The sequence below is a fragment of the Myodes glareolus genome, chromosome 1 (genome assembly GCF_982192425.1).
Source record: "Myodes glareolus chromosome 1, mMyoGla1.1, whole genome shotgun sequence".
Taxonomy (NCBI): domain Eukaryota; kingdom Metazoa; phylum Chordata; class Mammalia; order Rodentia; family Cricetidae; genus Myodes; species Myodes glareolus.
Window position 1 is genome coordinate 58988146 of NC_142026.1, and position 26930 is coordinate 59015075.

Sequence of the window (26930 nt, forward strand, 5' to 3'; positions counted from 1 at the left end):
AATTATGTGATCTGCCAGATATAACATCACACCCCCATAATCCCAGGAAGATCCCGAATTTAGGCTAATTTGACTACACAGTGAAACCTTGACTCAAAACAAAAATTGGGAAGGTATTGGAAGCTGGGTACTAGTAGGTGACTAGTAGGTCTGATGTAAACGGGGCGGGGGGGAAACGGGAATTATACCAAACAGACACCGGGGTAGAAAGAGGGCTCCTGGGAAAATCAGATGGCTCTAAGAGAGGAGAAAGGCGGACTTGTGTGGAAAAGCAGGCAATGGACACGGCAGAAGGGGTTGTCAGAGCTAGAGTTCTAGGTAGTAAAGACAAAAGCCAGAGCATGGGTACGGGTAGGTCAGTGAAGGAACAGGCAGCAGGCCTAAGGGACCTGTGGTACTGAGTCAGAAGGTGGTCCAGGGGCCTTAGGGAAGAAAGAGGGTGGAGCTTAGCCACGTGGGGGGAAGAGGGATGAGCTTCAGTCAAAAGGCAGGGGCCTGGGTAAGAACCTGGGCTGTGGAGGCGGAGTAAAGGGAGGAACCTGAGCTACGGGGGCGGAGAAGGGAGGAGCCTGAACCACTGAGGAGAGACGGGAGCCACAGGTGCTGTAGGAAGAAAGGGAGGAGGCTGGGTCAAGTGAGATGAATAGGAGGGCGGAGCCTGTGCCCACGCACGGCGGGTCATGCCCCTCAGGTACGCCAGCTGCAGGAGGGGGCGGCCCAGCTGCGGACGGTGTACGCGGGCGAGCACGCCGAGACCATCGCCAGCCGCGAGCAGGAGGTGTTGCAGGGTTGGAAGGAGCTGCTGGCAGCCTGTGAGGATGCTCGTCTGCACGTCAGCTCCACCGCTGATGCACTGCGATTCCACAGCCAGGCCCGTGACCTGCTTTCCTGGATGGATGGCATCGCGGGCCAGATCGGGGCAGCGGACAAACCCAGGTGCCTCCTGCCTCATCTTGGGCTTTTTGCCTACCTCTGGCAGTCTTCAGTAGCTGCCCAGACCTCCAACAGCCCCTTCGGAAAGTGCCTCTGTGTGCCAGGCAGTGTTCTGGGTGCTTCGGATGTGTGAGGATCCCTTTTAGGCTTGGCCTAGGACGCTTTCTGCCCTCGATCCTATCCCGGTGTTCACACTGGCCTCCCTGTGGGCATGTCACAGTAAGGCCTGGCCAGGACCAAGAGAAAGCTGTGAGACCATTTGTCACAGTCAATAAAGCAGATCCTGCAACTTAACCTAGTAGGTACTCCTTAGATCTTTACGCAGTAGTTTTGGGTCAGTGTCCAGCAGAAGTCAAACCTGAGCTAAGCCTGGTGGCACAGGCAGATCAACTTGGATATTCAGGAAGCTGAGGCAGCAGAATGAGTTCAGGGCTAGATGGATAACTTAGCAAGACCCTGCCTCAAAATAAAAAAACAAACACAAGAGTTGAGGGTGTAATTCAGTCATCTTCAGCTACATCGCCAGTTCCAGGCCAGCATGTGCTACATGAGACCCTGTTGAAGGGACGGAGAAGGAAGGGAAATTGGACCTGAAGTTCTAGGTACACTAAAGCAAACTTTGGCACTTTCGGATCACTAAATTCTCCAGGACCTCAGAACTTGGCCAGAGAAGGTCGCTGTCCTGGGATTCTGTAGAACGGCAGTGTCAATGCGCTCATTGGGAGCTGCATCTAAGGGGCAGCCCGAGGGTGGTTGCATGCAGCTTAGCTCCCTGTCCCCTCCCACTGCAGGGATGTGTCGTCGGTGGAGGTGCTTATGAACTACCACCAGGGTCTGAAGACAGAACTGGAGGCTCGTGTGCCTGAGCTGACGGCCTGCCAGGAGTTGGGGCGCTCCCTGTTACTCAACAAGAGTGCCATGGCTGATGAGGTGGGGGAGAAACATGGGGTCCCTCTCTGCTCCTACCTTTTGCCTACCCCGATGCCTCTCTCACCCCACCCACACGCTCTCAGATCCAGGCACAGCTGGACAAGCTGGGAACCCGGAAGGAGGAGGTGTCTGAGAAGTGGGACCGTCACTGGGAGTGGCTGCAGCAGAGTGAGTAAGGGCCTACACGCCAGTGCCTCCGTGGCGCAGGGGACAAACCTCTGCATGTCTGCCCAAGGCCAGAGGATGACAAGTGACATGAGCTTTGCATGTCACCCTCGGGTGCCCAGAACCAAACCCCTGGGGCTGGGAGGGTGGATGAGAGGGCTGTCTTACTTTTGAGCTCAGCCCCCCACATGAGCGTACCCTAATGCACACACAATAAATACAATTTTTAAGTCCTCATTACTCTGAAGGCTGGACTGGAGGTAGTCCGAGGGAATAGCCAGAAAACCTCAGCTCCCACCCCAGGGAAAGGTCTGAGGCTCTCCTGGCGCCTCACCTCCTATGCCTGCCCCCAGTGCTGGAGGTGCACCAGTTTGCTCAGGAGGCCGTGGTGGCTGATGCCTGGCTGACAGCCCAGGAGCCACTCCTGCAGAGCCGGGAGCTGGGCAGCAGTGTGGATGAGGTGGAGCAGCTGATCCGGCGACATGAGGCCTTCCGAAAAGCAGCCGCAGCCTGGGAGGAGAGGTTCAGCTCTCTACGGCGCTTGACCACGGTCAGACCCCAGATCCCACATCCCTCTGTATTAGACTTGCTTGGGTGCCTGGCCCTGCACTGGGCAGCACTGGACACAAGTCCTTCCTGGGCAGTAAGGGAAGGCAGAAGGACATACCTGTAACTGACTGTTAAGAACCCAGAGAGGCCCAAAAATTTTGATGAAAAATAGGTTGAGTCTGGGGAGATGAGATGGGGAGATTTGAAGGGGCTGTGGGAACCCAGAAGCCCTTGGTCTGGTCTTGAGGAGTCCAGTATGAGACTTGAAGAACAACACTGTGAATGCAAAGACCTTGTTGTGATTTTAAAAAAAAGTCTCAAGGTCCTGAGGAGGACTGTTAAAAAAGGTGTGGGTGGAAGGGGTCAGGAAAGCACCCAGAGAAAGTGACTGTTTAGCTGTCAGATGGAGTGGTGCACACACCTGCATCCCCAGCATTTAGGAGGTGGCAACAGAAGCCATCAGACGTTAGCGCAAGGTCAACCGAGTTTGGAGCCAGTCTGGGCTACATGAAGCCCTGTCTTCCATGTAGTTCCCACCACACACACTCCACAAAACAAAGACCAAAACAAGCAGAAGGGAAGGGAAGGGAGGCAGAAAGACAGGGTCGGAGGAGAGGAAGAGGCCCCTTTACCCCTACGAGATCAATGGGTGTTTGTGGAAAGAACAAGGATTTGGTCTTGGCCAATAGGCAGTGCCTGAAAACCCTGTTTTTCCGAGGAGCTAAGCTAAGCAATGAGGAACAAAGCCCAGACCTTCGCGAACGCTACCTAGACCCCGCCTTATTCCTCCCCCCCCCCCACCTGACCTGACTTTTCTACCCCGCCCCACCAGATCGAGAAACTCAAGGCAGAGCAGAGCAAGCAGCCTCCCACCCCCTTGCTGGGGCGCAAGTTCTTTGGGGACCCCACCGAACTGGCGGCCAAGGCAGCGCCTTTGCTACGTCCAGGGGGTTATGAGCCCTTGGCTCGCCGAGCCTCGGACACGCTGTCAGCCGAGGTACGGACCCGGGTTGGGTATGTGCGCCAGGAGCTCAAGCCCGAGCGTCTCCAACCGCGTATTGACCGGCTCCCTGAGGTCCCGGGGAGGGTAGAACCCGCGGCCCCAACAGCCACAGCTCTGGACACGACGGACACCCCTGGAACCCCGGCGGTGACAGAGCAGGTCCGGCCCCGGCCGGAGCGCCAGGAGTCAGCAGATCGTGCGGAGGAGCTGCCACGGAGACGACGGTCAGAACGCCAGGAGTCCACCGAACAACCAGAAGAGGCTGCGCGGAGGCGGCGATCCGAGCGCCAGGAGTCCGCGGACCACGAGGCACCACACAGCCTTACTTTGGGTCGCTATGAGCAGATGGAGAGGCGGCGGGAGCGGCGGGAAAGGAGGTTGGAGAGACAGGAGTCTAGCGAACAGGAGACACCAACCAGGGGAGAGCTGGTCAAAGGGTGAGGACCTCTGTGACCAAGGTGTTAGGGGAAGGGAAAGCTGTGGCCTAGAGGGCCCAAGGGCTGGGCTTCTGGGCTCAGAACTACCCAAGTGAGCATGGTGGTGGCAAGCCTGTAATGCTAGCATCTCTGAGGCCATGGCGGGAGGCCCAGGAACAGTGACAGAAACAGACTTTTCACTAGACTGTGAAGACCGGAGACATTTAGGACTGGGAGGAAAAGCCCAGGGGATTTAGAAACTCAGGGAGATGTGTAAAGAACTCAACAGTATGTTTAAAAGCTCAAAGACGCCAGCTTGCCTTTTGCTCTGCTTAAAACTCAAAGGACAGGCAGGCGGTGGTGGTGCACACCTTTAATCAATCACAGCACTCAGGAGACCAGGCAGGAGGATGTCTGTGAGTTCAAGGTCAGCCTGGTCTACAGCGTGAGTTCCAGGACAGCCAGGGCTGCATAGAGAGACCCTGTCTCAGGAAAAATCATCAATCAGTCAAACAAGCAAAGCTCAGAGGACAGCAGAGTGAGCTCGTTCATGTGTGACCACAGCCCTTAGGTGGGAAGGACTGAGTCCCAGACCAACCACTCTGCCTATATCCTGAGCACCAGGGCTAGCGATTCTGTCTCTAAAACGAACAAGTAATTGGATTGTGGAGGCCCTGGTCTGTACACCCCCATCACTTGGGAGACAGCAGGAGGAGTGATGGTTCAGGGTCATCCTCAGAGAGGCCAGAGGTCAGACCTTGACTCAAGTAAATCAATCAAAGGTTGAAGAGATGGCACAGTGGTCAAGCACTTGTTGCTGTCCATGGGACCCCAGTTTGTTTCAAGCATCCACATTGGGTGGCCCACACCGTTTGGAACTTCAGCTCCAGAGGATACAGTGCCTTCCTCTGACCTCTGCAGTCAGCAGGTACCAACACGGCACAGACACACACACACAGACACACACACACAAACCTATTTAAAAAAGTCAACTAAACAAATTTTAAAAAAAACCTTGAAGAGATGAATTTGGTTGAACAATGAGTAGCTGTGTCAGGAACACCTACGGTGTGCAAGGCACACACGTGTGAGACTGCTGAGTTGTGGGCAGGGGCCTGGTATGGAGGCCTGGTATGACTGTTGAGGCATCAGGGCCCTAGCCAAAGGTACTGCATCTCATTTGGGTCTTCTGCCCTTGTTCTCCAGGAAGGCCACCCTTGCAGACATTGTGGAGCAGCTGCAGGAGAAAGAGGCAGGCCCTGGGCTCCCTGCTGGGGTGGTAAGTTGAGTTACAGGGATGGGTGGTGGTAGAAGCCCTCTTAGTGGCCAGGATCTCAAGAGGCAATCCTTGCACAGGCCCATCCTCCTTCCAGGACCTTGCAGTCAGCATATGGAGCCACAAACCCAGAACCCTTATTTCTCCCTTCACACACAAGGATTAGACTCTAAACTCTGTCCCATCTGTTTTAGACTCCCTATTTCTCCAGCCTTGTGGGGGTTCCCAATTTCCTCATTAGCCACACAAGAGACCACCCCAAGATTCCTCACACAGAAATTCTAGGCCCTTCCTCTAGTATACCTCCTTAGACCCTGTCCCTACCTTCCAGCTTCCAGAATTCCAAGGTCTAAATTCGAATGACCGGTTCCCAAAACCCAAGGGGGTCCCCTCAGCCCTGAGAGTCTTCTCATGTTCCCTTCCAAGATAGGCGGCCCTGCAGATCGATGGGACCCCTGGCCCTAAGGCTCCCCGAGACAGGATGCTCCCCGCTAGTCATCATGGACAGTACCCCTCTCCCCACTCCCTTCATTCACACAGCCGTCGCTGCCTCAACCTCGTGAGCTTCCCCCCGGTCGCCTGCCCAACGGGCTTGAGCCGCCCGAGCGGACACCTCGGCCCGATCGGCCGCGGGCACGGGACCGGCCCAAGCCACGCCGGCGGCCACGGCCTCGAGAGGGTGGTGAGGGCGGGGGAAGCCGGCGCTCGCGCTCCGCCCCTGCCCAGGGAGGCTCCGCCCCCGCTCCTCCGCCTCCGCCCACTCACACAGTGCAGCACGAGGGCTTCCTGCTGCGCAAGCGCGAGCTCGACGCTAACCGCAAGTCGTCCAACCGGTGAGCGCGTGGGCGGGGCTTTGAATGGCTGGGAGTCCGCTCAGGGTGTTTCATGAATGAGTAGCTGGACGGGAGGGGGCGGGGCTCAAATTCAAAGACTCCAACCCGTGAAGGGGAGGGGCGTGGTCGATGTTTAGAGTGTCGAATAGCTAAGAGGATCGAGCTAGATGGGCGCGTGACCGAAGTGCCCCTAACGTGAATAAATTGGGATTCGATCTCAGCGACCACCCTAGGTGTTGACTGTGGCTAAGGAGCAAACCTGAAGTAGTGTCTAATCTGGATGATTCCAGTGCGGTGTGAATTGGAGCTTCAACATGGCTCCAATCAATGAGCGGGATGACGGGATGGATCCCCCTCACACCCTCATGAAATTTCCAATGGGGTTCGGAAAAGGAACAGAGCCTCAACTGAGGACCTAGTTTCGGAATGTTGGAAGTTATCTCAGATTTCCAGATGAGCAGCTTTTCTTTTTCTTTTGTTTTTTTTTTGGGGGGGGGTTGTTTGTTTGTTTTTCGAGACAGGGTTTCGCTGTAGCTTTAGAGCCTGTCCTGAAACTAGCTCTTATAGATCAGGCTGGCCTCCAACTCACAGAGATATGCCTGCCTCTGCCTCCTAAGGGCTGGGATTAAAAGCGTGCCCCACCGCCGCCCGGCCAGCTTTTTCTTAAATTGTCTAAACTACATTTATTTGTGTTGGGGGTGGAAGTTGTATGTGGAGGTCAGAGGACAACTGGCAGGAGTCGGTTCTCTCCTTCCACCATGTGGGTCCCTGCGATTGAACTCAGGTTATAAGGCTTGGCTGTAAGTGCCTTATTCTCTGAGCCATCTCCTCAGGCCCTAACCCGTTTGCACGTGTGTGTTTGTGTGCATGAGTGTGTGCATGTTTACTTTGAAGTGAGTTCAGCTTGTACTTGTCCAGTGTATTTTTGTCCAACTGAGATGGAAAATGTGGGGCAAGTAAAGTCGGACCCAGGACAAGAAGGGAGCAGGACAGGCTGAGGCTTTGCTGGTGCTGACTGAAGTCACTATTTTCTTCCTCGTCCCTAGACCAACGTTGGAATGAACACTGACACCTGTTGAATGTTACTTTCCTAACTGGGAACTTCTTCCTAGACAGGGACTTTGGCTGCATGGGGAGACCAGATCTTGTTTCAAACTGTAGGACCTTACATCTTTCTTGAAGGAACTTGGTGAAGGGTGGGGAAATGAGAACCAGAGAAGGTGATGCGTGGGAAAAGTGAGATCAATGAATGAAACACGGTGTGCATATGAGTCAGTTTAATTCTTTTAGGACTGGGGATCAAGCCCGTGGCCTCATGTTCTACCACTGAGATATACCCCCAGCTCCTCGCTAGTGAATCCTAGACAGGGGCTCTACCTACCGCTGGCTGTCTTCCTATCCGAACAGCTCATGTCTCGCTTTTAGGAAAGTCAATATGAAACGAGACAAGGAAGGGTTAGCCAGCAGGGACCAGCCTGGGCAAACTCTTGGTTCTGGGAGCACTAGTCACACCTCCCAGAACCGGACCTGCCTTGTGGAAGATCAGCCTGGCCTAAGTAACTAGGACAAAGGGCCAGATGTAGGAAGGTCCAGAGGTAGCAAGATCAAGCATGTGCTCTATGACGGTAATGATGTAGAGTTCCCAAACAGAATTCTGCAGCTCTGCCTCAGTTGTTGCCATCTCACCACCCCCAGGTCATGGGTGAGCCTGTACTGTGTGCTCAGCAAGGGGGAGCTAGGTTTCTACAAGGACTCCAAAGGCCCATCATCGGGGGGCACGCATGGTGGGGAACCACTGCTCAGCCTGCACAAGGCCACCAGCGAGGTGGCTAGTGACTACAAGAAAAAGAAACATGTCTTCAAGCTCCAGTGAGTCCCTCAGTTGGGCAGAAGGGAGGGGGCTCCACCTTGCTTTATTTCTCCTGTGGGCTCTTAGTTTACTTGAAAGGCAATGGATGGGAGCAGGGGTTGGGCTCCTCAAGATCCCTAAAGTCCTATGTCTCCTGCAGGACCCATGATGGCAGCGAGTTCTTGCTCCAAGCTAAAGATGAGGTAAGAGTTGGTTCTTTCACGCCATAGGTTGATCTCTAAGTGGTCTAGCTTCCTGGTTGGTTCCTGAATCAAGGAGTTGGGGCTGTAGAAGGACCCACACAGGCCAAAACTATCAGAACTGTAACAGGAAAGCAGTGAGAGCCCAGAGAGCTTCATAAAACAGGGGGGATGGGGAGAGGTCCAGAGAGCCCAGAGAGCTTCATAAGACCGGGGGGGTGGGGGGGAGATGGGATGGGGAGGGGTCCAGGGAAAGTGCCCTGTGGCCATGATTGCTAAGTTCGTCGTCTTTGTCATAGCCACTCAGGAGGCTGGGGAGACAGGAGGTGTAGGTTTAAAAGGGAGTCACCAACGCTCTAGGGAGATGGCTCAGTGGTTAAGAGTACTCCCTGCTTTTCAGGAAGACTCAAGTTTGGTTCTTTTCATCCATGTAGGGCAGCTCACAACTCCCTGTATCTACAGCTCTAGGGGATCTAACACCCTCTTCTGGCTCCGAGGACACCCATACACGCATGGCATATATTCACACCAACACAATTTTTAAAAATAGAGGCTGTAATCCCAGCACTTGGGAGACAGAGGCAGGAGGATCACTGAGTTCGAGGTCAGCCTGGACTACAGAGTGAGTTTGAGGACAGCCAGGGCTGCCCAGAGAAAAACCCTGTCCTGAAATACCTTCCTCCCTCCAAAAAGGGAGTGATCAAGGTTGGGTGTGGTCATTTTCTGTAATCTCAGCATATGGGAGGTGGAAGCAAGAGGATCAATCCTGGGCTACAGAGTGAGAATGAGGCCATCCTATGGTAACCTAGCTAAAGAAAAGGGAAGATGTGTGATCCCATAGAGATAACCAAAAAGGCAGAACTGCGAAGGCTTACGACAGCCAACTGCAGGACAGCTGAGCTGAAGTAGATGGTCTCAGAAAGGTTTCTGGGGACTGGATCTCTCAGTATTGGGGGTATCCAGGAGAGGATTCTATCCTGAGTGCACTGGGGTGAGGGTTGTTGAGAGGAGAGTTGATGTGAAGCATCACACACCCCCTATAGGACTAGAGAAGCCGTTCGGTGGTAAGAAAGTTGCCGTTCAAGCCTGAGGACATTATTTGAATTCCAGTATTCACATAGAAAGCAAGAAAGGAAGGAAGGAAGAAAGGAAGGAAGGAAGGAAGGAAGGAAGGAAGGAAGAAAGAAAGAAAGAAAGAAAGAAAGAAAGAAAGAAAGAAAGAAAGAGAAAGAGCGAGCCAGGCATGGCTGCCCATGAACAACCCCATAATTGTAGGGGGCAATTGCTGGAGACCCTGTTTGGGGGAAAATAGGCAGGAGGTAATAGAGCAGGACTCTTGGATCCTCTCCTGGCCTCCACACATGTGCACAACGCATGTCCCACCCCCAGCACACATTCTTAAGCATCACACAAATGAAAGAATGAGGTTTTTTAAAAAGATCCTTTTAAATTTTTAAAAAATGTTTATTTTTATCTGTATGCTTGCCTGCATGTGTGTGTGTGTGTGTGTGTGTGTGTGTGTGTGTGTGTGCACGCATGTGCGTGTGGCTGCCTGGTTCACCACCACGGCTAGAAGAGGGTGGTGTATCCTCTGAAACAGATGCTCATGTGGGTGCTGAGAATGGAATCCTGGTCCCACAGAAGGACAGCCAGTATTCTTACTCATGGAGCCATCTCTCAAGTTCCTAAATCTGGTTTCTATTTTTCTTTTTGAGACAGTTTCTCTATGTAGTCCTGGAACTTTTCTATGTAGATCAGGCTGACCTCAAACTCCCAGAGGTCCTCCTACCCCTGCCTCCCAAGTACTGGGATAAAGGGTTCCCCACCACCCTGCTCCATTACCTTTTATTTTTGCGTGTGTGTTCATGAGTATGTGTGTGTGTGCACATGTATTATGCCTTGGGTGTGCAGGTAGAGGCCTCCCTGTGTCAGTGCTCTCCTTCCGCTGTGCGGGTCCTGCTGATCAAACACTGTTCATCAGGCTCCAATGTGCTGTTACCCACTGAGCTCTCTTTCTGGCCCCCAAATAATTTATCTGAGAGCTTTTGTGAAAAGTGAAGTAAGTTGGTACATGGAGGCCAATTAGCACAGGCAGAGGTCGAGGCTCTGCAAGTTTCTGCTCAAATCTTCCCTTCATTTAGGTTGTTCATCTGTTGCGGGGGGGGGGGTGTCTTACAGATGGTGCTATTGCTTCTATTTAAGCGAATAAATCCACAGAAGGGCTTAGAGAGGAGTCCCCTTAGCCTCACTATCAGCATTACCCAGATAACAGAAGGGAGGGCAGTGTGGTTGAGATCCTCCCCCAGAGACGGACCTGTCCTGCTTTTTCCGCTAGGAGGAGATGAATGGCTGGCTGGAGGCTGTAGCTAACTCAGTGGCGGAACACGCCGAGATCGCCCGCTGGGGTCAGACACTACCTACTACATCATCCACAGATGAGGGCAACCCCAAACGTGAGGGTGCGGAGCGTAGGGCCAGCGGACGCCGGAAGTGACTCCAGGTACCCTCCCCACTTGGAGTCTGACAAGTCTCCTTGCCCCTCCTCTCCGCACTGTGGACACAAAGACACCTTTTCATCCGCAAGGGCAGGAAAGACTGAGGATGTGTCACGGTGGACCCTGGAATGGAAGGGACTTCTCCTGCACTCCAAGAAATGGTGGTGGGGGATTGCTGTCCCTATAGCCATATCTCGGTCCCTTCCCGCTCGCCAACCCCACCCCAGGTGCTGGGGCTCCATTCTTTTTATGCAATAACTGAGCTTGGTGGGGACGGGCAGGGAGCCAGTTGAGCCAAGCCCCTGCCCCATCGTCAGATCCTGCCCCAAGAAGCCGGAGTGGCAAGGGAGCTGGGAGGTGGTGGTGGTATTCGTTGGCCTCCTCTCCGCCCTAAGGATGGACACGGGGGCGCTGGTGAGGTCCCCTGGACCATCCAGGGTGCTAGGGGGTGGGGAGGGGACACACTTCCTCCCTGCCTTTACCTCACTTCCAATGCTGCCTTGATCTGTCTGGGAAGAGGGAGCGAAGGGGCCCTTAGCCCCTGCACTCCGCCATCTCAGAGCCATGCGGTTAATTCCTGACTTAGTTTATTTTTGCAAAAATGTAGACCTCTCCTTCCTTCCCCCGCCCCGCATCCGCGAAGGCTTTTAATAGGATGGGAGTCAAAGTTCAAAATTGTCTTCCTCTCTCCTCCCCCATCCAGCTGTAAATGCCACTTCCCGAGGGGAGGGGGGTTGGGAAGTCCTCCCCCCTGCATGCTTCTGGCTGGAGCACCTCCCTGGGAGTCGGAGGATCAGGGTTACAGGCAGCCCCAGTGGCTGCCCGAAGATGTCGCCAGGGCCTGGGGTGCGGGGCGGTGTGGCTGGCGCACACTGTATGTACCTATAATAAACCCTTTGGCTTTGACGGTCTACGCTGGTTTGTTCGCGTGCCTGAAACAAGATTGGAGGGTGGGCTGGTGTGGGGACGCCGGTGCGAAGAGCGTCTACCAGACTCTGGATGTACCTGCCCATTGGTGTAGGCTCCTTTCAGGATCTGCACACGTACTCTTCAACGAGTCGCCTAGATATTATGCCTAAATAAGGGAACCCTAGAAATAAGGGGAAGTTATTAAACTACCCCAAAGCATCTGAGAGATGCGCCCCATCGAGGTCAGGAAAGGCTGCCCGGCTTTAAAGAGTCAGAGAAACGTAATTGCGAAGAGTGAGCGCTCTGTCCAATCGTCGGAGAATGCTGGAATCACTAAACCAATGAGCAAGCATCAGGGGCGGGGTCTGTGCGCACCCGGAAGTAGGTCCAGGCCGGCAGGCTCGCCGGGGGCCATGGCTGTTGCTACGACCGCCGCGGAGGGGGTCCCGAGTCGGGGATCCCCGGGGGAAGTAATCAATCTGAACGTAGGGGGCAAGCGGTGAGTGTGGGAGATCCCCGAGGCCCCATCCTACGGGACGAAGGCGTGATACCCGCCTCTTCTAGGGGTGGGGGTGGTAATCCCTGTCCATCAAGGGTTGCTCCGCCCCGTGCTAGAGGCTTGGCGCTTGGATTAAAAAAAAAAAATGCCAAAGAAGGGAAGTTTCCGTGCCTGGATCGCGTGGGAGAAGGCAGCGGTCCTCACCTCCCCGTCATCTGTTTCCTTTTCTTACCTCATGGCCCCAGGTTCAGTACCTCTCGCCAGACGCTCACCTGGATCCCAGATTCTTTCTTCTCCAGGTGATTAGAAGAGCCAGTTTGGGGCGAGGGTAGGAGGGGGATGAAAGGAAAGGGTGTGGGAAGGCTTATTTCCACCTTTACTCACCTCTGCAACTCGGCCCGTGACACCTCCTCGGCTTCCCCTTCCTGTAGTCTTTTGAGCGGACGCATCTCAACTCTGAAAGATGAGACCGGAGCTGTGAGTAGGGCGAGATCAAAAGTGGGATGGCCAGTGGGAGGAAGGACAGGACTTCCTACTCACTCCCGGTTGCCATGCTCCCCCCATGCAGATCTTCATCGACAGGGACCCCACCGTCTTTGCCCCCATCCTCAACTTCCTGCGGACCAAAGAGTTAGACCCCAGGTTGGTATGGGTAAGGGGGTACGTTCCCCCATCATGAAAGTTTCTCCTCCTTCTCGGAGTGTCTGCCCATGTGTTCCATTCGATTCGAATTATTCAGTCCTGATCATGTTCTACACCCCCCTCCAAATATGTGCACACATGTTTGTTCCCTAGATTTTTTTTAAAAAAGTATTTTGTTTGTTTGTTTGTTTATCAAGACAGGGTTTCTCTGTAGCTTTAGAGCCTGTCCTAGAACTGGCTTTTGTAGCCCAGGCTGGCCTTGAACTCACAGAGATCCGCCTGCCTCTGCCTCCCAAGTGCTGGGTTTAAAGACGTGCGCCACCACTGCCCGGTTTAAGAAGTATTTTAAAAGTATTTTAGCCCTGGCTGCCTAGAAATCTCAGTCCAGACCAGGCTGACTTATCTATCTATCTATCTATCTATCTATCTATCTATCTATCTATCTATCTATCTATCTATCTTCCTTCCTTCCTTCCTTCCTTCCTTCCTTCCTTCCTTCCTTCCTTCCTTCCTTCTTTCTGTCCTGGAACTCCCTCTGTGGACCAGGCTGGCTTCAAACTCCTTAGATATTAGCCTGCCTCTCCCTCCCAAATGCTGGAATTAAAAGCTTGTGCCATCACCACCCGGCTAAACTTACTTTGATCCTCTTGCCTCTACTTCCTATGTTCCAGGGTGGCAGGTGTGCACCATCCTCAAACCCCCTAGAATCTTAAGCCTGTCAATACTAGCAGTTTCAAAAACCTTCTCAGAATGTGCTGCCCACCCCAAACACCCCAAACTTTTATCCCAATTCTCTTCTATTACCCAGGGGTATCCATGGGTCCAGCCTCCTCCATGAAGCCCAATTCTATGGGCTCACTCCACTCGGTAAGTGTAAGTGCCCCCCCCCCCCCCCCTGCTAAGTCAGCATGCTCAGTTACTTCCTGAGCATTCCCTATCTTTTTGACTTGCCCAGTCAGAAAGATGGTTGGGTTAGAGCTAAGAGCACTGAGTTTGGGTCTGGCTCTGAAGGAGTTGGTTGGCAGTTCTGTGGAAAACCACATGAGGAGAGAGGGTCATGGGTCTGCCTTCGTAACCCTCAAGATCAAGTTTTGAGTCCTTCCCTTGTAGTTCGTCGCCTGCAGGTAAGGGAAGAGTTGGATCGATCTTCCTGTGGAAATGTCCTCTTCAATGGTTATCTACCTCCTCCAGGTAGGCACTCCCAGTAGATGCCGGGGAGTGGGAGATTGGGTTAAAGACTACATTTCCCATAAGACTTCAGACCCTTAGGTACTTGTATTTGGAGCCTAGAGCTGTAATGGGAGTTGTAGTTCTATTGGATGCTTGGACAGGAAATAGGAAACAACATTTCCATGAAGCATGCACTAGAGCCTGATGGGAGGTGTAGTCTTAAGTTTTACCCTGTTTTTCAGAAAAGAGAAACACGGAACAAAAAAAACAAGCATTTAAAATATAAGCATTAGCTACTAACTATATACCACAAATACAGTAGAAATGTGAAAATAAAGCCTGAACAGAACGGCTGGGCATGGCAACGCATGCCTTTAATCCTAGTGCTGAGGCAGGGGATCTCTGTGAGCTGGAGAACAGCTTGGCTTACATATCCAGTTCCAGGATAGTCAGGGAGACACTGGGAGACCATGCTTCAAAACAAACACCACAACAAAAAGCCAGAACAATGTTCTTTCTCCCAAAAAAGAAGGTTGGTTCCCTTTATTAGGAGGGAAGAGAACCAAATTTTTAATTTATTTATAATAATAATTATTAATAATAGTTATTATTATTGTTGTTGTTGTGACCCTGTGTCAACAAACCTAGCATTTACCGATTGGCTAAACTCACTTGTGCACAAAGTGTGAGGATTTGCCTTGGTCTACCTTCCTAGCTCTCGGTGTATAGCGAGTACTTTACCCAAAAGCCATCTCTGTAGTGCCTGCATTATATTCTTTATTTTATTATGATTTACTATAGTACTGGAGTTGGCACCCGGCAGGTGCTGTAGCATGGAGCCACACCCCCAAACCTTGGGGAATTCTAGGTGTGTGTTCTACATCTGCCCACAGTCCTTCCTGGGTAAATTCTGGAAACATATTCTACAGTTATACATATACATATTCTGAGATACAGCCCATCTCTATCTTTACTTTAAAAAGAAAATAGTTATTATATGTATTTATTTACTGGGGCACTTGGTGGGGGGCATGTAAGGAGATCGGAGGACAGCTTTTCAGAATCATTTCTCTCCTTCCACCACACGGGTCCCAGGATCAAAGTCACGATTGTTAGTCTTGGTGACAAGCGCCTTCACCCACTGAGACATCTCACCACCCCTCTTCTGGTTTGTTTTCTTGTTGTTTGTTGAGATAGGATCTCATTTAGTTGCCCAGCCTGACCTTGTTGCAATTCTCCAGCTCCAGATTGCCAAGTAGTTACAATTACAGACTTACCTACCAGGCCTGACGAAAGTTAGCAAATAGTAGAAAGGTATCAATGCCATAACAGCACCAAACTGGCTCTTTCTCTGTCATAGTCTTCTGGGTCATAGAATGCCATATCCTGGTACCACGGCACACCTTCCCCGGGTCACTATGCCCCACATGGGGCATTCATGCCTGTTGTAGTTTCAGTGTTCACAGCCCGCCATGATTATGATTATGGTGACTGACACTCCCCTGCACTATAGTATTCCCAGTGAAGCGGAGAAACCGGCACAGCCTGGTGGGACCCCAGCAAATAGGGGGACGCCCAGCCCCTGTTCGACGGAGCAACACCATGCCCCCAAACTTGGGTAATGCAGGGCTGCTGGGCCGAATGCTGGATGAAAGAGCACCTCCATCCCCATTAGGTAAGCGTCTGTCTTTGTCTTTGGCCCATGTGTTGTGCTTGGTACCAAGCCTAGAGTATACATGCTGGCACTGTCTAGCCTCATCTTTTTTTTGGTTTGGTTTGGTTTGGTTTCTTTTTGGCAGGCTCTTACTGTGAGCCAGGCTGGTCTGGAGCTCAAAGCAATCCAGTTCTCTTACCTCGTACCTGAGTGCTAGAATTAGGAGTATGAACCATCACATGGACTCTTTGAGCCCTCGTTTTTATCTGATTATTTATTTTTAATTGTCATTATTGTATGCGTGTGTGAACTCATAACACAATGCACTTGTGGAGGTCAGAGGCTACCATGTGGGTTGTGGATATTGAACTTAGATTGTCCGGCTTGTTCCAGAACTGCTTTTGTATGCTGAACCCACTCCCCGGCCCCCAGCCTTCTCTTTACTTTCTGTTTTGAGACAGGGTCTCCCTAAGTTGCCCAGGCTGGCCTTGAATTTGTGTTCCTTCTGTCTCAACCACCAAAGTACCTGAGATTACAGGCCACACTACCAGATGCAGCTTAAATTTCTGTCCTTTAGGAGGTCAGGGCCAGTGGGCCCCTGTGACCCTGTTCTGGTCTACTCTCTTGTCCCCAAGGCCAACTGGAGGAGCCAGGGATGGTGCGACTGGTCTGTGGCCACCACAACTGGATTGCTGTGGCCTACACGCACTTCCTCGTCTGTTACAGGTACTGAGGGTGGGGATGGGCTGTGGGAGAGGGCGGCTCTGAGGAGGGAGTTGATGATTCCTCCAATCTCACAGGCTGAAGGAAGCCTCTGGCTGGCAGCTAGCATTTTCCAGCCCTCGCCTGGACTGGCCCATCGAGCGCCTGGCTCTCACGGCTCGGGTGCTCAGCGGTGCTCCGGGTGAGCACGACAAGATGGTGGCTGCAGCCACAGGCAGCGAGATCCTTCTGTGGGCTCTGCAGGCACAAGGCGGTGGCACGGAGATAGGTATGCTCCTTGGGCTCTTTAGACCCCTGTAGAATTCTGCAATCTGTTGCAATAACCAAGCCCGTGAAACTGGATATCCTTATGAGAAGCATAAGAATATGCCCTACTCAGTCTCTTTACCCTGTAAGAGAATGTTCTAGACCTTCAGAATCCTACATTTTTTTATTTGGCCTGAGATAAGGTTTTGCTATGTAGCCCAAGCCTTGAATTCCAGGTCTTCTTGTCCTCAATGCCTGAATGCTGGACCACAGCCACACCAGGTGCCACCATGGCCAGTTAACACACTGATTATATTTTATTTTTGTATATATTTATTTATGTGTCTGGAGAGAGGGGAGCATGCATGAAATCCTGGATCTAATCCTAGCACCATATAAACTGGATGGGGGTACACAGCTGTAATCCAGCACACAGAAGGTGGAGGCTAGCCTGGGCTACATGAAACCCCAACTCAAAACAATAACAACAAAATTCAGCCCTCAGTTGTCATAGCCTTTGTCCCAACAGGAGAGTTTTTAGTCTTTTTGGAAACCTCAGCCTGTTAGAATTCTACCTGCCCATAGAGTTCCACACTTATCAAAAGCTCTGTCTAATTCCTGGAATCCTCTTAGCCTTGGGGATTCCATTTCCCAACACAACCTATGGCCCTTGAGGTTCTTGCTGCCACACCCCACCCCTGCAGTGGGGTTCCAGCTTCCCATTGAGCCCTCCTTGCTGCTGCACCCCACCCCTGCAGTGGGTTTCTAGCCTCTCCTTGCTGCCTACAGGTGTCTTCCACCTGGGTGTACCAGTGGAGGCCTTGTTCTTTGTTGGGAACCAGCTCATTGCCACAAGCCACACGGGGCGCATCGGGGTGTGGAATGCTGTCACAAAGCACTGGCAGGTGAGTTTGGCCAGCCTGGCACCCTCCTCCCAAGTGTCTGGACTGTGTAGGCCCAGAAGTTCTTTCCTGCTTCATATCACCTGGAGAGAGAGAACCCTATAGTGGGTGTGGGGTAAAAGTTCATGGACCGCATGCCTTTAGTCCCAGCACTCAGGAGGCAGAGGCAGGTGGACCTCTGTGAGTTCAAGGTCAGACTAGTCTACAAAGCAAGTTTCAGGACAGCCAAAGATAAACAGAGAAACCTGTCTCAGGAAGAAAGAGAGAGAGAGATGTTACAGGGAGAGCCGTACTGTTACAGGGAGAGGGAGAGCTGTGATGTTACAGGGACAGCCATGATGTTATAGGGACAGCCGTGATGTTACAGGGACAGCCGTGATGTTACAGGGACAGCCATGATGTTGCAGGGACAGCCGTGATGTTACAGGGACAGCCATGATGTTATAGTGATAGCCATGATGTTACAGGGACAGCCGTGATGTTACAGTGATAGCCGTGATGTTACAGGGACAGCCATGACATTACAGGGACAGCCGTGCTGTTACAGGGACAGCCGTGATGTTACAGGGACAGCCGTGACGTTACAGGGAGACCCGTGCTGTTACAGGGAGAGCCGTGCTGTTACAGGGACAGCCGTGACGTTACAGGGAGACCCGTGCTGTTACAGGGACAGCCGTGACGTTAGAGATAGACACAGATGGCAGCTGGCAAGGCTGGAAGGGATAGGCTCAGGTCCAGGTGGCGTGGCCATGCTGGGCACACAGAAATGGGCACTATAGGAGGAAGGCAAGGATGCCGGGAGGGTCCCACAGTGCTGCCACTTTCCTGCCCCAGGTCCAGGAGGTCCAGCCTATCACCAGTTACGATGCAGCCGGCTCCTTCCTCCTCCTGGGCTGCAGCAATGGCTCCATCTATTACGTAGGTGAGCCAGGTCCTTCCTCCTACGGTGCGAGGGGTGGGCTGGAGCAGGGACCTCCAACAAATCTTCCCTACCCCTGCCTGTCCACCTAGATGTGCAGAAATTCCCCCTGCGGATGAAGGACAATGACCTCCTTGTCAGTGAGCTCTACCGGGACCCGGCAGAGGATGGGGTCACCGCACTCAGTGTCTACCTCACCCCCAAAACCAGTAAGCTATGATGAAGCCTCTGTCCCTGTCAGCCCCAGACCTGGCCTGCAGCCATGTCCCTGCCTGTGCAGCGTGTCTCGTGGGATTCTTCAGAAAGTTCCTTCAGCATGTGGTTTGGCTTTGTTTTGTTTAGCCACCTGCTCTGTGACATGCCACTGTTAGTTAATTTTTGGGTCTTTCCTATCCCATCAGGACATGACATTTGTGTAATTCATAAAACCAAGAGAATTGGGATACATACCAGATAGTAGATAAATCCAAGCTCCAGGGTCCTTGATTATCCCCACCCCCATTTTGGGGGGAAGACAGAATCTTTGTCTGTAGCCTAGAGTAGCCTCTAATTCTAGAACACTTCACCCTTCTGCCTGAGCCTCCTGAGTACTGGCTCACAGGCTAGTCCCTCGGTTCTTCTCCCCATCTCCTAGATTTAATATCCATCCATATTCCTATATGGGATACAAGTGCATTGCCTGTGGCCCCTGCACAAACTGCTGACACTGTATTTTTTCTACTTGTGTTCTTTATGATGCTTTAGTTTAGTTTCTGGGAATCTCTCCAACACTCAGGGAGGCAAGGGGGGGGTTATCTCTGTGAGTTTGTGAGTTCAAAGCCAACCTGATTTACATATCGAATTGTAGGCCAAACAGGGCTACACAGTGAGACTGTCTCAAAAAAAAGAAAAGCGGTTTGAGACTCTCAAAATGAAAAGTTGTCAGTGGAGTCTCTGAAACACCGGGAGGGACTCTCTCTCTCTCATTCTGTTTATATGTCATTCAGAAATTTATAAAAAGGTTTATTGGTTTATGTGTATGACTCTTTGGCTGCATGTATGTAAGTACATGATTGGTGCCCAAAGAGTACAAACAAGGGATCAGATCCCCTGGAATATGAGTTCCAGGTGGCTGTGAGCTGCATGTGGGTCCTGGGAATTGAACCTGGGTCTTCCGGAAGAGCAGCAAATGCTCTTAACCACTTAGCCATCTCTCCACCCCCACCTGTGGTTTCTTAGTCATGAATATGTGTCTCTCTTTCTCTGTTTCTTTCTCCCCATCTCTCCCCTACCTCCTTCCTTCTCTCACCCTCTCGCCCTCTCTGTCCTGGTTCTGTTTCCCACGACAGACCTTTGCTGTTGGCCTCTCCCTAGGTGACAGTGGGAACTGGATTGAGATTGCCTATGGCACCAGCTCAGGGGTCGTGCGGGTCATCGTGCAGCACCCCGAGACTGTGGGCTCGGGTCCCCAGCTCTTCCAGACCTTCAGTGTGCATCGCAGTCCTGTCACCAAGATCATGTTGTCAGAGAAGCACCTCATCTCAGGTGGGTGTCCGTGCGCGGGGACAGCTTTGGGAGCCAGGAGCCTGGAGGATGGGACTCCCAGTGGGGACAGGTGTGTGGAGAGACACCTCTCTGAGGCTGAAGATAACAGGAGACCCCAGATGGTAGCCACAGAAGTGGAGGAAGACTGTGACAGGCCAGTGACTCGGTCTGTAATCCCAGCTTTCTGTCGGGTGCGGGAGGAGAATCACTTACAGTTTAAGGCCAACCTGGTCTACAGAGTGAGTTTTAGAGCAGTCGGGGCCACACAGAGAAACTGCCAAAACAAAACAAAAACAAATAAAAAAGATTCTAAAAAATTACGTGTGTGCAGGTGTCTTCAGAGGGCAGAAGAGGATGTCACCGTCCCTGGAGATGGGGTTACAGGTGGTTGTGAGCCATCCGACGTGGATGCTAGAAACTGAATTCAGTTCCTCTGCAAGAGTAGCAAGTTCTCTAAATCACTCAACTCTCTCCAGCTCCCTTCACCTTGGGTTTTTTGTTTGTTTTTATTTTTTATTTTTATTTTATGTACATTGTTGTTTTGCCTACATGTAGGTGTGTGTGAGGGTGTCGGATCCACAGACAGTTGAGAACCACCATGTGGATGCTGGGATTGAACTCAGGTCCTCTGGAAGAGCAGCCAGTGCTCTTAACCTCTGAGCCATCCCTCCAGCCCTTCGTCTTGTTTTTTAAGACTGTTTTGGCAGCCAGGCTGTGGTGGCACATGCACTCGGGAGGCAGAGGCAGGCAGATCTCTGTGAGGTCGAGGCCAGCCCGCTGTACAGGACAGGCCCCAAAGCCACACAGAGAAATCCTATCTCAAAAAAACAAAACAAAAAAATAGGACCCTTATAGAATCTGGGGAGTCCCAGGACCTGCTCATTGCCACCTCTCCAGCACAGGGATGACAAGCACACGCCTCCACATTCAGGCCCGGATACTCGCATGGCAAACACTGTCAACTGAGCCAGCCCCTGGGGTTTTGGCTGAGATAAGGTCTTGCTACGTAGCCCAGGCTAGCCTGGAATTTAGGATTCTTTGAATCCAGCCTTCCAAACCCGGGGTTTCAGGAAAGCCCCGGGTTTTAGGCGTGTACTGCCACACCTCTCCCTTCACACTTCTTTCTCAAGTGTATGAGGATCACTGAAGAACGCTGATTCAGGCCAAGCCTGTCAGAGTCCGAGGGCCTTAGAGCGGAAATGAAGGGCCACAGGTGTAAATCATCAGGGACAAGCATTCCAGTTAGAGGGAACAGCCATTGCAAAAGAACCACTGGGGAGAGTGGGAGGAGTTAATGCAGGGGGAGGGGCCTGGAGGGTCTCAAGGTCTGATGTTCTTGCTTTGTCTGAATGTGAACTGTAGCTGTAGGAACTGGATAGGATCAGAAGCCCAGAAAAGAGATGAGGTGAAAGGATCCCAGGTGGGGTCCGTAGCCAAGGTAACATGGGGACAGATTCGGACCACTTCAGAGGCAGAGCCGACAGGCTCTCTGGGCATCCGGAAGAGAGAATTTCTTTAAGGGAAGTGCTCACCACAGCTGGGCCCTCACACCTCCAAAAGGGGCTCGTGCTGGGGGCCCAGGAGGGTCGGACTGTGGGGGCATCGGGGCCAGGCCTGACGTTGTGCTTTCTCTCTGCTCTTTAGTCTGCGCTGACAACAACCATGTTCGGACGTGGTCTGTGACCCGGTTTCGAGGCATGATCTCCACCCAGCCCGGTTCCACTCCGCTAGCGTCCTTCAAGATCCTGGCGCTGGAATCGGCTGACGGGCACGGAGGCTGCAGTGCTGGCAATGACATTGGTGCCTGCTGGTTTCCTTGATCTCTTCCTGCAGGCCTGCCTGAGCCGTGTGGGATCCCACTGGCCCCGTAGACCTCTGCCTGCCCGTTTAGCTGCATTGTTGACCTCTAGCCCACTGACTTCTGCCCCTTGTTGACCTTCACATTGGCTTCCCACTGACCTGCTATTGACCTCTGTACCCCCAGCTAACCCCACTCTGTCATTGGTTCCCACTGACCATCAGCACAGTCCTGAATGCTATTGATCCTGGCCAGCCCCTAGTTCTGTCTGCCTCTGTCCAACGGCGGTAGCCTGGGGACAGGATCTAGGTCTGGGCGTTGGCCAAGCAATGGGGAAAGGTGGTGCTGTGGGCTGTGAAGGCCCGGTGGACCCTGTGGCCCTTACCTCACCCCTGCCCACACAGGTCCCTATGGTGAGCGGGATGACCAGCAGGTGTTTATCCAGAAGGTGGTGCCAAACGCCAGCCAGCTCTTTGTGCGTCTCTCCTCTACTGGGCAGCGGTGAGTACTGTCCACCAATGAGGCAGGACCAGAGAGGAGGCTGGAAAGGGGTCCTGAGGGAGCAGAGGCTACAGGGTGAATGGGCCTCTGGGTTGTGTGTGTGAGACTGACACTGGAGAAACCCCAGGTCACTATGCTGGACCATAGACAACCCAAGCGATGGAGTGGGGTGCAGGGAGAGTGTCAGGGTGGGATGGGGTGCAGGCCAGGGGTGAGGAGTGGATGGGCACACAGGAGGCTACAGGAGTCCATAGCAGGTGACCTGAAAAGGAGGCCTGGGAGCGTTGCTTGGGGAGTGGCCTCTGCAGAGAAACCTGCAGCTATAGCTATGTAGGAATGCGGAATGCCTAGAAGAAAGGAGGACAGGAGAGCGTGCCTGCTGAGCCTGTGCCAGGGCTGGGAAGAGCCACCCTGGGTAGTGGGCCTAGACCTTGTGTAGGACAGCTGAGGCCCTTTTCTAAGTGCATGGGAAGCTATGCCTATGTAAGGAAAGGGACCGGACAAGAGGTCAAAAGGCAGGGATGACTTTGGGCCAAGTGCTTGGTGGGACACAGAATGAGACAGTGATCTGGGAGACACTGGGTGGCCCATGGGAGGTGGCAGGCGCAACTGACAAGACAAGCAGGGGGTGTGGGAAGGGTGCTGAAGCCCCCTGGGATACATAAATATGGGTGGGGGCACGGTATCTGAGATGCTGAAGCAAAACCAGATCTAAGGGGCTGGGGATGCAACCAGGTCAGTGGAGTAGTCAGAAGCATGCGCCTAGCATGCATGAAGCTAGGGTTGACCTCTGGTACTGTGTTAACAGGGCACAGTACATGCCTGTAACCCCAGTACCCAGGAAGTAGAGGCAAAAGGATCAGAAGTTCAAAGTCATCCTTAACTACCCAGCGGGTTCTAGGCCAGCCTGGGCTACATGAGACCCTGTCTCAAAACAAAATAAAGTGATGGGAATGGAAAAGGATTGGGGTGAGCAGGGGAGGGATGGGACCTGAAGGCTCAGAGGTGGGAACAGTGAGGAACCAGGCTGATGACTCCTGACCCCTTGCATCCCCCAGGGTGTGTTCGGTTTGCTCAGTGGATGGCTCGCCCACGACTGCCTTCACAGTGCTGGAGTGCGAGGGTTCCATACGCCTGGGCTCCAGGCCCCGGCGCTACCTGCTCACCGGCCAGGCCAATGGCAGCCTGGCCATGTGGGATCTGACTACTGCCATGGATGGCCTGGGCCAGACCCCTGGTACTCCTTGCCCTACTTCAACCCTCCCCATGGTTTCTCTTCCCAGGTCCCGGCCCTCTGGTCCCTTTGGGCCTTTCTTGCCCTCCAGCCCTTTCTTGTCTGTTCTCTACTTTCTCTCCGAGCCTCTGGCCCCAGCCCATCCATTTCTGCATGGCTTCCCTCTCTCCTACCTCCAGCTGCTCTTGGTCTTTGTCCTCCATCTTACCCCTGACCCTGCTTCTTTGCCACCCCCAGCAGGTGGCCTGACGGAAGAAGAGCTGATGGGCCAGCTGGAGCAGTGCGAACTGACCCCATTGACGGCCTCTCGGGGCGCTTTCCCCAGCCCCTCACCCAGGACCTCTCTTACCAGGTAGCTGTAGCACCACTTCCCTCCATGCAGTGGAAACAGCACGGTGACACGGGGGACCCTGACTTTCTCTCCCTCTCAGTCTCCACTCAGCCTCCAGCAACATGTCCCTGGCAGGCCACAGAGGGAGCCCCAGCCCACCGCAGGTAGAGGTCCGGCGCCGCGGGGCCGGCAGCTTCGTGGATCGGTGTCAAGAGTTGGTGAGAGGTGCTCCGGAACCCCGACGCCCACCGACCCCGGCCCCTCGACCCTCCACAGGTCTTGGCACTCCACTGACACCTCCCAAGAATACTCTTAATGAAACTTCCTTTTGAACCTAACCACCACAGGGCCTTCATATGGACTGGGCCCGGGAACTCAGGGCCTTCCTGTTAGAGCCAGGGCCAGGGCCTCCTTGGAGTCACCGAGGTCCCTTAGCCTTCCTTTCCTAAGAGCCAAAGTCTCCTCCCTAATAAAGCCCTTACTGCCAGCACTGTTTGTATTCTTGTTTTTTTTTTCTTTCTGGGGGGAGGGGAAGGCTCCCCAAGAAGAGATGGAAATGTAGGGACTCATCAAGTTCTAAACTTTAAACTCAGAGATACTGCTATAGGTGTGATGGAGCACACCTCTAATCCCAGCACTGGAGAGGCAGAGGTGGGAGGATCTTCCTGTAGGCAAAGTTTCTGTCTAGACCGCCAATCAGTTCTGTCCCATCAGACACTCCCAAATTCAAGTCTTTTAATGCCAGGTTTCATTAACTCCAGTGGGAGGCCTTACCCTCTCTGAGGAGTGGATAGGGTTGAGAGCAGGAATGGGAGGATAGAGCAGGAAAGGAGGGAAGGGAGAAGGAACTATGGTTGGTATAAGAAAAATTTAAATAAAGCCAGGCGGTGGTGGCGCACGCCTTTAATCCCAGCACTCGGGAGGCAGAGGCAGGTGGATCTCTGTGAGTTTGAGGCCAGCCTGGTTTCGGGACAGGCTCCAAAGCTACAGAGAAACCCTGTCTAGAAAAACCAAATAAATAAATAAAAGACATTAATTATAAATGCTCTGCCGATAGCTTAGGCTTGTATCCAGCCAGCTCTTACCAGCTTAGCCCATTCCTATTCATTCTATGTGCTGCCCCGAGGCTCATTGGCCACATCTGTGCACTTCCCATGTTGCTGCTGCCATGTCTGGCTCTCAACTTCTCCGACTCTGCTCTCCTTCTTCCCAGCATTCTCTCTGTCCTGAAAATCCTGCCTGGCTATCAGCCAATCAGCTCTTTATTAACAATGAAAGCAACTCACCTTCACAGTGTATAGGATAATCCCACGGCAGATCTCTGTGAGTGTGAGTCCAGACTGGTCTGCATAGTGAATTTCAGGACAGCTAGGGCTATGTAGGGAGACCCTGCCAATAAATGAGTGAATGAATGAATGAATGAGCAAAAAAAAAAAAATCAGAAACATCTGACTTCTGGATTAAGTAAAGAAGAGAACTCATGGGCTTCCCCTGATTCAGACTTAGAATGGCTTTCTACTTTACTTCTTGCCTGTTTCCATCTGGGATACTTTGTCTGCAGCCCAGACAATTCAATTCCAGAAGACTCCTCACTGGCCTATGTCCCTTCTGGCAGCCGAACCACAGGACTGAGCTAACTGCAGTGACACACACCTGTAACACCAGCACTCTGGAGGTTGAAACAGAAGGATCTTGAGTTGTGTTGGTTAATACTGTACTTATCAGGATCTAGGACCCCCCCCCCTCCCAGGAGATAAACCTCATGCTTGAGAGGAATTATCCAGTTTAGGTTGGTCTCTGTGCATTCCAAAGGATGGTATAGGTTAGGTTCATTAAAGTGGGAAGACCCACCCTCCAATGTGGGCGGTGCCATCCTATGGAAAAACCACCCTCAATGTGGGTGACCCTTTCTCAAGGGCTGCCAGCCCAGACTGCATGAGAAGGAAGATGAATTGAGCGTCAGTGTCCATTGCTCTCTATCTCCTGATTGCTTATACAATGTATCTGTGGAGTGTCCATTGCTCTCTGTCTCCTGATTGATTATACAATGTATCTGTGACTTCCCTGCCACAATGGCCTGTATCCTTGACATGTGTCAAAGTAAATCCTCCTGTAAGTAACTTTTGTCAGGTGTTTTTCATACCAAGAGATAAGAAACCAACACACAAATTAAGAGTCCAATCTGGCCAGGCGATAGTGACCCACACCTTTAATCGGGAGGGAGATGCAAGTGGATTTCTGTGAGTTCGAGGCCAGCCTGGTCTACATAGAGTATTCCATCTTGACCAGGACTACATATAGAGACTCTGGGAAAAAACAAAACAAAACAAAACAAGAAAGGCCAACCTTAGAGAAACTTTGTTACAAAACAAACATAAACTACAGGACAGGTTTTCATGGGTTTGAATCAAGTCAGGAAGTCATTCCTGAATCAATCACTGTAGTCAGTATGGTGAATGGGTAGAGTCCTGAGCTGGGCCTTAAGCCCTCAGAGGCTAGGAAGAGGGGTCAGTCCCAGGTGGTCAGAGTGGAAGAGCGGTTACAAAGAGCACTGGTCTGGCATGGTGGTGCACGCCTTTAGGCCAGCACTCAGGAGGCAGAGGCAGGTAGATCGCTCTGAGTACAAGGCCAGCCCAGTTACGTGGTAAATTCCACACTAGCCAAGGTTACATAGTGTGATTCCTGATCACAAAGCAAAAACAAAAACAAACAAAAAACCAAGCAAAAAAACCAACCAAACAAAAAGACTCAAAAAACAAACAGTGCTGAATGCTGAAGATTAGCGGATGCAGAAATGAACCCAGGCCACTGAGATGCCAAGGAAACAAGAGGGAATGTAATAGTTTCCAGAACCCCACGTCTGTGGTGGGAAGCCCAGTGCTAACACCTAGAATCCAGCACTCCAAGGCAGGAAGAGCTGGAGTTCAAGGTCACCCTCTGCTACCTGACTCTGAAGTCCGAACTGAGTAACCTTACTCCACCCCGCCTCCCCCCAAAAAATCCAAAGTGGCATAGAGTTCTCTGGATCTCCAGGCCACCTGGGACACCAATGGGAGTGTGAAAAGGTGAATGACTCTCAAACCTGGGTGTTCTGGAATGCCCATGAACCCCAAACTCTGGATTATTTCTTTACATGCAGTACAGTCAGAACGCTATGTCCTGGGGAGTATGTGATGGTAGGGATTCTAAAGTGGTGGGAACTAGACTGTCAGGCAGCCTAAAATGTGAG

The 26930-nt window shown here is 52.4% G+C and overlaps 2 protein-coding genes across 3 annotated transcripts in view; both read left to right on the forward strand.

Moving 5' to 3' along the window:
• The window catches only part of Sptbn4 (spectrin beta, non-erythrocytic 4), an 85838-nt gene extending 74278 nt beyond the window's left edge, over positions 1-11560 (forward strand). For both annotated transcript variants that reach the window (XM_087907477.1, XM_087907479.1), the window contains 10 exons: positions 692-936; positions 1725-1863; positions 1947-2031; positions 2382-2578; positions 3410-4017; positions 5203-5275; positions 5813-6105; positions 7801-7974; positions 8115-8157; positions 10490-11560. In XM_087907477.1, the coding sequence (XP_087763603.1) occupies positions 692-936; positions 1725-1863; positions 1947-2031; positions 2382-2578; positions 3410-4017; positions 5203-5275; positions 5813-6105; positions 7801-7974; positions 8115-8157; positions 10490-10648 (2016 nt within the window). In that variant the 3' untranslated portion in view covers positions 10649-11560. The remainder of the gene's footprint in view (positions 1-691; positions 937-1724; positions 1864-1946; positions 2032-2381; positions 2579-3409; positions 4018-5202; positions 5276-5812; positions 6106-7800; positions 7975-8114; positions 8158-10489) is intronic.
• A 366-nt stretch (positions 11561-11926) lies between these two features.
• Shkbp1 (SH3KBP1 binding protein 1) lies at positions 11927-24191 on the forward strand. The gene is made up of 18 exons (XM_087907480.1): positions 11927-12057; positions 12303-12356; positions 12489-12534; positions 12626-12699; positions 13508-13566; positions 13810-13890; positions 15383-15544; positions 16159-16249; positions 16324-16514; positions 17282-17397; positions 18229-18316; positions 18406-18522; positions 19667-19837; positions 21482-21637; positions 22040-22136; positions 23195-23373; positions 23608-23722; positions 23802-24191. Exons 1-18 carry the CDS (start codon positions 11972-11974, stop codon positions 24031-24033), a joined length of 2115 nt encoding a protein of 704 aa, XP_087763606.1. The 5' UTR covers positions 11927-11971; the 3' UTR covers positions 24034-24191.
• Positions 24192-26930: the final 2739 nt, after the last annotated feature.

What these genes read in the sequence shown, in the direction of transcription:
- Shkbp1 (XM_087907480.1), top strand. Translation starts at nt 11,972, where the DNA reads ATGGCTGTTGCTACGACCGCCGCGGAGGGGGTCCCGAGTCGGGGATCC. An exon ending in TGAAAGATGAGACCGGAGCT is followed by an intron (nt 12,535 to 12,625) that starts GTGAGTAGGGCG and finishes CCCCCCATGCAG; the next exon opens with ATCTTCATCGACAGGGACCC. An exon ending in CTACCTCACCCCCAAAACCA is followed by an intron (nt 18,523 to 19,666) that starts GTAAGCTATGAT and finishes GCCTCTCCCTAG; the next exon opens with GTGACAGTGGGAACTGGATT.